At 61.1% G+C, this 10,924-nt stretch overlaps 2 protein-coding genes across 10 annotated transcripts in view; one reads left to right on the forward strand and one right to left on the reverse strand.

Moving 5' to 3' along the window:
- Nucleotides 1-4,286, reverse strand: part of MAMLD1 (mastermind like domain containing 1) — a 117,694-nt gene extending 113,408 nt beyond the window's left edge. For 7 of the 9 annotated variants that reach the window (XM_059051091.2, XM_059051087.2, XM_059051089.2 and 4 more), the window contains exons 1-2: nt 4,116-4,286; nt 3,323-3,685 (exon numbers count right to left, since the gene is read on the reverse strand). The gene's annotated coding sequence lies outside the window, so the exon portion shown is untranslated. Of the gene's footprint in view, nt 1-2,676; nt 2,732-3,322; nt 3,686-4,115 lie in introns of those variants that run through there. The other 2 variants (XM_067023454.1, XM_067023455.1) reach the window with 2 other exon arrangements.
- Nucleotides 694-4,542, forward strand: LOC136793456 (collagen alpha-2(I) chain-like). The gene is made up of 5 exons (XM_067023905.1): nt 694-952; nt 1,014-1,498; nt 1,632-2,938; nt 3,817-3,994; nt 4,108-4,542. Exons 1-5 carry the CDS (start codon nt 694-696, stop codon nt 4,540-4,542), a joined length of 2,664 nt encoding a protein of 887 aa, XP_066880006.1.
- Nucleotides 4,543-10,924: the final 6,382 nt, after the last annotated feature.

Here is a 10,924-nt window from a genome sequence, read left to right on the forward strand (position 1 = left end):
GAGCTGGCGAGAGACCGGGAGGAATTTGACTTCGCTCAGGAGACCTACCAGTCGAGTTTGGGCCCCGCCCACTTCTCCTTATTTGTCAATTTTTCTTATTGTCAGTATTCCCCTTCCGAACAAACTTTACAAGTAGAGAGGCGGACCGGTCCGGGGGGCGGGGGCGGGGCCGGCCAGGCCGACAGGCTGGCTAAAGGTTACTCCAAACATTATGTTTAACATTCCTCCGCGCAAGTCCGAGTTCCCGCAAGTTTGGGGGGCGGGGCAGGTGTAAGGGATAGGGGCCGGCTGAGTCCTCACTCTAGCTAATGCCGTGAACCCGTGGGTCCTGGACACCCCCAAGTGCAGGGCCTTGGCTCCGTCAGAGGCGGTGGGCTGATGCACGTTCCGGAGGTGCATGCTCGTCCCTACCGCTTGCCCGAGCTACACGAACCTCGGAGGTGGCAGTTCCAACGCTCTCCCTCCGTGCAAACAAAGAGGCCCCGCGGAGCGTTTGAGCCCCTGTGTAGGGGGCTGGGGGTGGCAGGAGGGCGCGGGAGGAGGGAGGAGTGCAGCCGCGGGGTGGCGTTAGCCTCAGAGTCGCCGCCGTCGTCTCGGCCGTCGTCTTGGCCACCGGCAGGTGCGACAGCCGCCCTGAGTCTAGGCGGCGAGGGGCGCGGGCTGCAAAGCGAAACCGAGGAAAGAGCGCCCCCTATGCCCGCGCCCGGCGAGCGCAGCGGCGAGCGGCGTCTGCCCAACCCGCCGAGCGTGCGCCGCCTCTGGCCTCCGCGCCGGCCCGCTAGCCGAGCCGCCCGCCCGGCCGTCCGGGTCGCGGGGGCCCCGGGTGTCCACCGCCCGGCACTGCCGGGCGCGCTGCAGGCTCCAGGAGCCGGGGGCTCCCCACTCCTTCTGGGGTTCCTGCGGAGGGGCTTCGAGACGCAGCCTCCTCCCCACCGCCTACACTTGCCCTCCTGTCCCGGGCGGCTCGCCCCCGCCCCCTGCTTCTGCGTCCCTTTCCCCTTCCCTCTCTCCAGCCTCCAGGGAAACAAAGGGGCTTTTTATAAAGCGGATTGTCGGCGGCAGCAGCGGCGGCGGGGGTGGGAGAGAGGGGGGAATCTATAAAGACAAGAAGAGGTGGAGTGGGGGAAGAAGCTGCGCGGCCTCCGGGAGCCCCGAGCGGCGGCGGCGGCCGGGAAGCCCCAGCGGGAGCGAGGCCGACACCACCCGGCCCGTGGGCACCCGGGAGGCGGCCCGCGCCTGCGGAGGGCTGGGCTGCCCCGCTGCGATGCTGCCCTCCGGCTTGCCGCAGTCTGGGAACGGGATCGCCCGGCCGCGGGGCCCGGGCCGGCGGGGGCGGCGCGATCCCCGCGGGGGTCTCCCCCGGGAGACTCGGGCCCTCTTCCCAACCAACTCTTTCGAAATTGCTCAGGCTCGGGGAGACTTTGCGTCTTTGTTCCAGCGCGGCCGCCTCTCGTACGCCCGGCTCGCTCGCCCTCACAATGTCCCGGAGCTGGCCTTGGTTGGCTACCCGCAAAGGGCACGTTCGCCGTGGGGACGGCGCCCTGGGGCGGGGGGGGGGGGGGATTCCTCCTGCTGCCAAAAAACGACAAGCCACCCCAGCAAGTGGAGTCGCTTCTCTCCACCTCCCTCAGCCATCCTGTGCTCCCGCCTGCGCACACACTCCCACCCACACTCGGGGTGTCCCGCTCGGCCGCACCCAGCTGCAGAAGCGCGGCGGGGCGAAGCCCCTGGCCCGAAGTGCGTCTGTTTGCTCGGGTTCCGACGACTTCAGGGCAGTTTTCTGCAAGCTAATCCTATTAGTGTCTGCTCAGTCCAAATTTAATCACGGATCAAAATCAGACCGTATGGCCAGCTTTCCAAGCGGCTTCGGACACGCTGCATCGGGACGGAGCCCGGCCGAGCCAACTGGCCGTGAAAAGTATTTGGCGGCGCTCCGGGGGGCTTCCCGCCCGCCCTCGCTGGCGCCGGGCGCCGGGCTGCGCTGCCGCTCCAAGGCCTGGGAGCTCGGGGCGCGGGGGCGCCGGGAGCTCCGGGCAGGAGCCCAGTCGGGGCTGCCTCGAGCCGCCAGCTCTGCTCGGGGCTGCTCTCCAGAGGAGAATTTGGCAGGGGAGGGAGCGAAAGGCGGCGGGCTCGGCGCGCGCACACTCCACACTCCCGCTCGGTGGCGGCAAACTGGGTACGGGTGGGGTTGGGGGAAATCCTGCGCCCAGCGCCCACTGCCGACTGGCCCGAGCTCTGGGAGCCGGTATGCGAAGGCAGCGGCGTCGCTGGCATCCGGGCTGCGAGCGGCCCGGGGTGCGCCGGGTCAGAAGCGGGAGCCTCCCGGTAGCCCGGCGCGGCCCGGGGAGCCCTCGTGGCCCGCGCCCCTCTGCCTTCCCTCCTCGGTACTCGACTGCCCCTGCCCGATTCCAGACGCCCGGCGGGCGCCGGGGTGCAGGCACAGGCCACAGTCCCGGGCGATGCGAGCTGCGCTCAGCTTGGCCCAGCCAGTCCGAGAAGGGGGCGACCACGCGCAGCGCCAGGTGGGCCGTGTGCTCGGAGCAAACTTCGGGGTCCCCCGGCTCTCAGTATCCCAGGGCCCCCGCTTCTCCGCGACGGGGACCACAAGTGCGGGCCACAAGTGCAGCCCGGCGCCCCCAGAGCAGTCGGACCTCCCGCGCCCGCCCTCAGCCTTACCGTGCTGCGGAGCTCCCGCGGCGGCGGCGGGGGCAGTGCCCGAGGGGCGGGCGGCCACCGGCGCGGGCAGCCTGGCCTCCGGCGCCCGCCGAGCGGCCCGGCCCGGTTGCAGATCACCTCTGGCTAGCGGCCGGTGCCCCCGCGCCCACCCGCCTCCGGCCGCTTCAGCTCGCAGCCAAGTTCATGCCGGCGGCGCTGCAGCGGCGGCCTCAATCTGCTCGCTCCATTCCCACCGCCCGGCTCCGCGCCGCGCGCCCGGAAGGTGGAGTTTCGGGGGTTTAAGTTACTGATAGGCATTTCTCACTGCTGTGTCACTCGGGGAGGAGGAGACACGCACGCCGCACACTCACACACCCTCACACTCGCGGCGACGAGCGGCTCTGGCCTTAAAGGGGAAGCCACGCCGCCCCGCCCGCGACCCCGCCGGCCCCGAGCCCCGAAACGCCGAGTTTCCAGGCCCGGAGGGGGCCGGGGTTAGCAGAAGCGCGGAGGCCGCCTGAGGGGCCTACCGGGCCCTCCGGCCACTCTTTAGAAGGGAAAGCGGCCGCAGGCTGGCTTCGCCGCGGTTGCCTCGTTTCTCCACTCAACTCAAGCCAGGGCAGCCGGGCGGCAGCGGGAGGGGAGGAAGGGGCACGGGCGCACTCACCTCGGTGGCTCCGCACGCAGCAGGAGGCGGTCGGTGCCTTAGGTGGCAGGTGGCCCGCCTAGACGGTGCGCTGCTGGCGAGAGGCGACAGCGGGGTGACCGTGCGCCCCCGGGCACGAGCGGATGGAGCTCGCCCGAGGGCTGCAGGCGGAGCCCCGCGCGCTCGGGAAGCCGGCTCACGGCAGGTAGACTTCCCGCTTCTGGGCCGAGCGAGCTGGTGGGCGGCGCGCGCCCCTGACGGACGCGGAACGAGCAGGGAGAGCGGGAGAGCCAGCACTCACCGGCGACAGGGCCGGAGAGCGCTCCAGACGGACCGAGACCGAGGGAGACGAGAGACAGGGAGAGACAGAATCCCCGAGAGGCCCTGGCGAGAGAGAGAAAGAGAATAAGAGAGATGGCAGCTCCCCGAAGGACCCCCGATAGTCACCCGGACCGGGGTGTCGGCGTCAAGTAGCCAGTTCCATCCCCCCCTCCCCCTTTTCCCGTCCTCGGCAGAGACCGACCTCGAGCAGCGGCCGGGCCTCCTCCCCCTCGCCCCGGAAGGGTGCTCACCTTCCGCGGGCGGCTGCGGGCAGAGGAGCGCCGGTCTCACGGCCGCCGCGTCTGCCCGCTGGCTCCTGCCCAGACGGCCAAGGCGACCCGCTGTGACGGCAGTGGGGACCAGGGCTCTCAGGTGGCGACTGCCGAACTGCACCCGCCCCGCCCCTGGCCTAGCGGCCCCCTCCCCCCGCCGGGCCCCCGCCCCCTCGTCCTCCGTGCACTCCCCCGCCCCCCGCCCCCGCCCAGGTGCGGACCCTGTCTGTGCCGCCCGCCGAGGAGCCCGGGCGCGCCAGCCAGTCTCCCTCCTCTCAGGCCTCGGGCAGGCGGAGCCCCCGCGGGAGCTGGGCCGGCCTGGCCTCTCGCAGCGCGGGGTTATCCCGGGGCAGACACCTGCGGCTTCTGCAGGAACACGGGTTCCTCGTGAGCTGCCCGGCGGCGAGCCGGAGCGCGCCGTCCTCCCTCTCTGCCCGGGCGCCGAGGCCGCTGGCTCCTCTCCCCGTCTCCCCGGGGGCTGGCCCGCGCCCCTCCTCCGGGGTCCCCAACCGGGCTGCGTTTCCTAACCTGCACTTCCCGGGCGGCGGCAGGGAGCGAGCTCAGCTCGCGGACGCCGCGTCCGGTCCGACAGCAGCAGCGCCGAGCGCAGCCCCAGAGCGGGCTCCGGGCTCCCGCCTGCACCTCTGAGGAGCGACCTGTCACCAGCACATCTGGTCACACTCGGCCGAGCTGCGGGCCGGGAATAAAGGGGTGGGCCAACCGCCCACGCGGCCCCTCCTTCCCTCCACGCCCACGCCCTCGGCCCGCGGGAAGCGCGGGGCCCCCTCCCAGAACCGAGCGAAGTCCTTTTCGTGGGCTGCGTAGGCGCGACGGAGCCGGGCGCTTGCCTCTGAGCGTTTCCCCAAGTTTCCTGACTGAGGAGCGGCGTCCGGGCCCCACCGCGGGGCACAGGTGTCGGACTCCTGTTCCGCGGCCCTGGTCGCGGGGCGAGCGCGGCCCAGCGGGCGCGGCGGGGATCCGCGGCTCAGCCGGGCTACTGGGAAGGAATCCACCTTGGCCGGGCCCAGCCGGGGCTGCCCTGGAGAAGGCCAGCGGCCAGGAGAGGGTATTGCCCCCCCGGTGACTAAACTGATCGCAGCCCTCACCTTCATTCCCGACAAGGCCGCGATGGAGTCCGGGTCCCCGGCCTGTTGGGCGACTGCGGGGAGGGGCGGTGGTCATCCTAGAGCGAGTTCGTGTCGGCCGGCTTCCCCCGGGCCGAGGGCTAGTTCGTGTCTTGAAGGGAATCGGATTAAACAAAACGGAACCAGGGATAACTGTGTCTATTACCGAGCATGGCCCAGCGCTTTTAAAATTTGATTCCCACCCGCCTCAAAGTGCACTGGTCCCAGAGGTGGAAAATGGGGATCTGGTCCCAGAAACCTTCACTCCACCCTCATGTCCCTTCCCGTCTGCTTCCCCAGTGGAGCGGGTGATGCCCCCTCCCCCCGTGGGTCCTGGGAGATCACAGCTGCACTTGTGCCAGAGGATCAACGGCCCGTTTCGCACCACCACCTGGATGGCTGCTGGGCGTCTTGAGCTCCACGCTGCCTGAGCGGAGCTCCTGGTCATCTCTGAAACCGGCTTCTCCCATGCTCTGCCACCCAAGTTCATGATGGCTCCATCCTGCAAATTGCCCAGGCTGCAATTTTTTTTCTAAATTTTTTCTAAATTTTTTTTTTCTCTTTTGCTCACACCCCACATCCAGAGAAGCAGACAGTTCTGTTGTCTCCATCTTCAAGATGCATCCACACACACTCCCAGCCTTCTGTCCCCGCCCCCCTGGTCCACTGCTACCCTCTGGGCTCAGCCACCAGCATCTCCCACCTGGATTATTCCAGTAGCCACCTAACAGGTTGCCATTTCCTACCTCCCTCATCCTCCCCTCCCCACCCCAGTATGGTGTCTGTTCTCTGAGCACCCGCAGCAGCTCTTCTGTAAACTAAAGTGCTTCTGCTGGCCTGGCAGACATGCCCCCATCCCCCCACCTGGATGACATCATCTTCCTTCTTGCCCTCGCTCTCACCCCGCTCCAGGCCTCCTGACTCTTCCTCAACACACCAGGCACATCCCTCCTTAGGGCCTTTGCACTGGCTGTTCCCTCGGTTGGAATGCACTTTCCCAGATATCCACCGGGCCAGCTCCCTCATTTCCTTTCATCTTGACACAAACGTCACCTGGCCAACCTATGTAACAATTCAAAGCCCCACACCCATCTCTGGCACTTCCTCTCCCCTTCCCTGCTTTGTTTTCTCTTTAGTACTTAATGCTATAGGTTAGATCCCAAGAGGGCCAGGATCAGTGTCTGTTTTGCCCACTGCTGTATTCCTAGCTCCTGGCACGGTACCTGGCAGGGAATATCTGCTCACTGAATGTTAGTAGAATTCTATTTTCCTGGAACTTTTCAGGAAACTCTGGGGGCCACACGATTGTACACATACCCTGGGGAAGGGGCCCATAGCTGTCATTACATTTTCAGGAGGTTCGTGATGTCCTTAAGAAGGATGGAGGTCAGGCAAAGAGCTCTGCCTTCACATGATGAAACCAGTCTCAGGTCATGTCACCAAGGGGCACTGTGGCCCAGATGTGTGATTCTTTCAGTTACTGTTGGAAACAGAGGTTCCCTTCTAGTTGTCGCCTTGGGTATTCCAAGTTTGATGGAGAAATGGGAGAGGAGGCCAGAGACAGTGAGGGTGAGGGCTTTGTTCTCATTGAGTAGACTGGCCGTGAGACCCTTTTGTCACTCCAAATGTGGACCAGGTCTGGAGCTAACAGCTCCCTCCATGTATCAAGGCGTACCATGTACTTTACCTGCATGAGTCCATGTACCCACTGCGGTGTTAGCCATTTGTCATCTCCGTGTTCTCGATGAGGAAATGGGGGGCTCAGAGAGGCTCAGGGGCATGTCCCGGCTCAAGCAGCTGGGCCTCAACGCTTGGGCTGCTTCTGCGTGCCACGTGGCCACTCATGTTTAGCATGTGCAGCCCTGGCCAGCGGGTCCAGGCAAGGAAAGGAATCCCACAGGTTCTCCAGGGCCTGCCCTTCTCCCGGGGGAATCTCCTGACCCTGTTGCCGCCAAGCTGCCAAGCAAAGGGTTGGGCTTGGGCTATGGGGGTCCAGGAGCACCATGCCAAGGCCAGTGTGGGCCCTGCCTTTGGTCTGACCCAAACCTGGAGCTCAAGAGATTTAAAAACCATCAGCAGCCACCTGTCATTCATAGGCACAGTGCTGTGAACGTACACGAAGTTTTCCCAAGCTTATGTGACAGATGTTGGGACCTTAACTGGGCAGCTTCTGGAATTCTGTGTGCGGCCTGCACAGGTAGGGGCCCGTGGAGAACAGGCATGCTGAGTGCCCGTAAGAAACACACATCCAGTTGCACTGTTCAGCGTACACCCTTGTTCCAAAGCCTCCTGTGGCTCCCTACTGCCCACAGCTCGAAATCCCAACTCCTCGGCCTGGTGTTCCACAGGTGGCCCCAGCCTCCACGTCCAGATTCATCTCCTGGTGTTTTCACACGTGCTTCCGGGCCTCCTGCCCGGCTGGACTATTGATTGGACACCGAACAACTCTGGTTCTTCCGGCCTCTCTACCTTTGCCTATGTATTTCCCATGCCTAGAATGCCAGCTCTCCTGTCAAAAGCCCACCTGACTTTCAGGGCTCATCATCTCAAAAGGCTCGTCCTCTGTGAAGCCTGGCCCAAGTTGCAGCACAGCACTGGTGCCCTCCCTCCCTCGCCCCGCCAGCCACGAGCCTGTCTGTACCTCTCTGACTCTGCAGGCCTTTGCCCTAAGCTCTTCCCATTTCACTATTTTACCGGAGACGTTTGGGGTTCCCCCAAAGCTTCCCTGATGAACTCACCGCTGACCCGTGGCTGGGGCAAAGGGGGGTTCAGGGTGTCGTCCAAATGACGGACTCTGGACCCAGAGGGAAGAAATGGGGTGATGCACGTTGCAGGGCTCTCACCACGACACCTGACGTTTCCCACCCCTCCCCCAGCTGCTGCGCATGTGCAGAGGCTGTTGGCTGTGCCCACCTGGAGGGCACCCCTCCACCTGCTCCTCCAGCCTCTCCCTTGGCTCCTGGCCCCCTGCAGCTATGCGCCCCACCCCCCTTCCCACCATGCAGAGGCCACACCCCACAGCCCAGGCTCTGAGCCCTAGGCTCCTGGAGCATCTGCTCAGGGCTTCTTAACTCCTCCGCTGCGTAGGGTCCTAAGCCCGATGACCAGTGTTTTCTGACCCCAGCAGACGGGAGGCCACAAGCAACAGGCACCTGGACAGACAAATGCCCGTCGGGGGGCCCAGGGTGGTGGCTGGCCCACGCGGAGGAAGTACAACTTGACCTGGGAGGCTGGCGGCCGTGCTGTAGACCCAGGTCCTGCCACCTCCCAGCCGTATAAGCTCCTGAGCCTCAGGTGTCTCCTTTGTCAGATGGGGTCATAGTGGGACCTGCCTTACTGGGGTGTAGTCAGAGTTGCCACCCTCTCTGTATGGGACCACCCTTGGCAGGGCGCCTGGCCCATAGCTTGTCTGTCCTCAGAGAAGAGGCTACTGTTAGGTACCCCAAATACCCCCAAAGACTGGAGGCAGGTATTGAATGAAGCATGTTGACTTTAAGGTGAAACATGTTAGGATGAAAGCTCGGTCCTGCACATGGGTCGGAACCCGGTATGACATCGGGCAAACGGTGAGTGTCTTGACATGTCTGGCAAAAGGTCTTTCTGTGCCAGGTGAGGGGCCAGATTGGGGCACTTGCGGAGCACACATGGCATTTTGCCCTGGTGGGGTGGACGAGAGCCACTGGGAGATCATTTTGAGTTGAAGTATTATTTCGAGTCGAATTATTTCTTTTCACCATGTTCGGAAACAGTTTTAATTTTCTCAGGGACGTTGGTGGTGGTAGGAATTTTTAAGACTCACAATGGAAACAAATGGGAAATTGTTAAAATATTGATTGTAATTTCCTGGTGACTTCACTGTTTAAAAAATAGGAACCTTTGAGAGAAAAGCGCTCATTAGCAAGCGAGGAGTTAATTAAAGGGCTGTAGAATGGTTTGCATTGATTTCACCATGAAACCAGAAAGCCATGGCTACAAGTCAATTTTTCCCCTGCAGCTCCTTGCTTACCATAAATGCCACTCCCAGAATGCCACAGGTAATATCATCAAAGCATAGATAAAGACGGGAAATGGTTATTGAAACAGAGATGGATAAATAATTTAGGGAATTAACGTAAATCCAGATGGCTGCCACTTTTCCTCTTGTACCATACATACAACTGAAAGACATTGTCAGAGCTTTTATATAGAAAAAAGTATGCAGATGGCTTGCTAATTATTACTCTCTATGCAATGACATTGTTTTCCAATAGCACATGCACGACTCAGGTCCCACATGGGAAGAGGCTCCATCCACTATTCTAGGACCCTTCAGACCATTTGCAATTTTGTGATTAGGAAAAAAAACACACACACACAACAAAACCCAGGCCTGTGGCTGTCCTAGCAACCAGCTAGGCTACTGCTGCGCCATCACTACAACAATTCAGAAGGTTAATATGACGTAACACCAGGGAACCAGCCGGAGCCCAGCATCGAGCAGGCATGCTATCCAGGCAGACGTCAGCGGGGGCGGGCGGGGGGGGCGGACAAAAAACGGACAACGTGCTCCCGCTGTTCTACGTTTGGAAACACAATCATCCTAACAATAAAAGCAGCCCAAACTCTGGGTACACCAGTCCCTGTGCTCGTGAGCTCAATGAAGCCTCGTAAGAACTAATTTCAGAGTTGAGCAAACTGAGGCTCAGAGACGTTCAGCAACTTGTCTGAGATCACACAGCTACTCACCGGTGAAACCGAGATTCGAATGTCCTAGGTGGCCTGGGACCCAGCAGCCTCCACAAAATCCCATTAAGACAAAGCTCACCAGGGGATTGGGAAGGAACACGCACTTCTTCACCTGTTACCAGCTCTGAGCCCGGCGCTTTGGCTCTTTGCTAGTTGGCTGGCTTGCACCAGCTCATGAGAAAGGACTGCTACATCTTTAGCAATTTTGTGAACTTGTTGATGACTCTTTGGTAGCTTGAAATTGGCCGTGGTGGGAGTAGCTACACCACAGAAATGGGCAAATGCTGCAAATCAGGGCTGGTTGTAAACACTTACCAACATTCCATTGCATGCAGGCATTACAGCCAGACTGCTCGGTTCAAATCCTGGGCCCACTGCTTACCGTGTGGCCTGGGGCAATTTCCTAGTCTGCAATATGGAGATACCACAGTGCCTGTCTCATCGGCTTGTTGCAAGAGTTAAACATAATAATCCATGTAAAAGCACCTGGCACAATAGAAGTGGTGGGCTAGTGTTAGTTGTAAAAATAAGTGTACCGCAACTACTAATTACTGCCATTACTATTATTATTATATTAGGCAGCCATCCACTTTCATCTAGAGTCCAGCAACATGTCGTAAATATTCTCCCTGCCTCTGGTCTTGTACACTCCAGTGCATCCTCCTCATAGATGCTAGGGTAAATTTCTAGAATACAGATTTTACCTCATTCCTCCCTTGCTCAAAATATTTCTATGGCTCCCTATTACCCTCAGGGAAAAGTTGCTGCTCCAAAATACCAAAATCTCTTAGTCTGCTCGGGCTGCCGTAACAAACTACCACAGTCTGGGGGCTTAAACAACAGAAATTCATTATCTCCCAGTTCTGGAGGCCAGATGTCTGAGATCAAGGTGTGGGCAGGCTTGGTTCTTTATGAATGCTGTGAGGGAAGGCTTTGTTCCAGGCTTCTCTCCTTGGCTTGTAGATGGCTATCATCTCCCTGTGTCTCTTTACATTTTCTTCTTTCACTGCGCGCCCTGTGTCCAAATTTCCCCATTTTTATAAGGCCACGGGCAGTATTGGATTAGGGTCCCACCCTACAGCAGTATCACCTCGCCTTAACTTAATTAATTACATCTGCAGTGATCCTAGTTCCAAATAAAGTCACATTCTGAAGTACTGGCAGTTAGAACTTCAACATAT

Source organism: Kogia breviceps, chromosome X (assembly GCF_026419965.1).
Source record: "Kogia breviceps isolate mKogBre1 chromosome X, mKogBre1 haplotype 1, whole genome shotgun sequence".
NCBI lineage: Eukaryota > Metazoa > Chordata > Mammalia > Artiodactyla > Physeteridae > Kogia > Kogia breviceps.

What these genes read in the sequence shown, in the direction of transcription:
- LOC136793456 (XM_067023905.1), top strand. Translation starts at nt 694, where the DNA reads ATGCCCGCGCCCGGCGAGCGCAGCGGCGAGCGGCGTCTGCCCAACCCG. An exon ending in ATGTCCCGGAGCTGGCCTTG is followed by an intron (nt 1,499 to 1,631) that starts GTTGGCTACCCG and finishes CACCTCCCTCAG; the next exon opens with CCATCCTGTGCTCCCGCCTG. An exon ending in CCGCGCCGCGCGCCCGGAAG is followed by an intron (nt 2,939 to 3,816) that starts GTGGAGTTTCGG and finishes CGTCCTCGGCAG; the next exon opens with AGACCGACCTCGAGCAGCGG.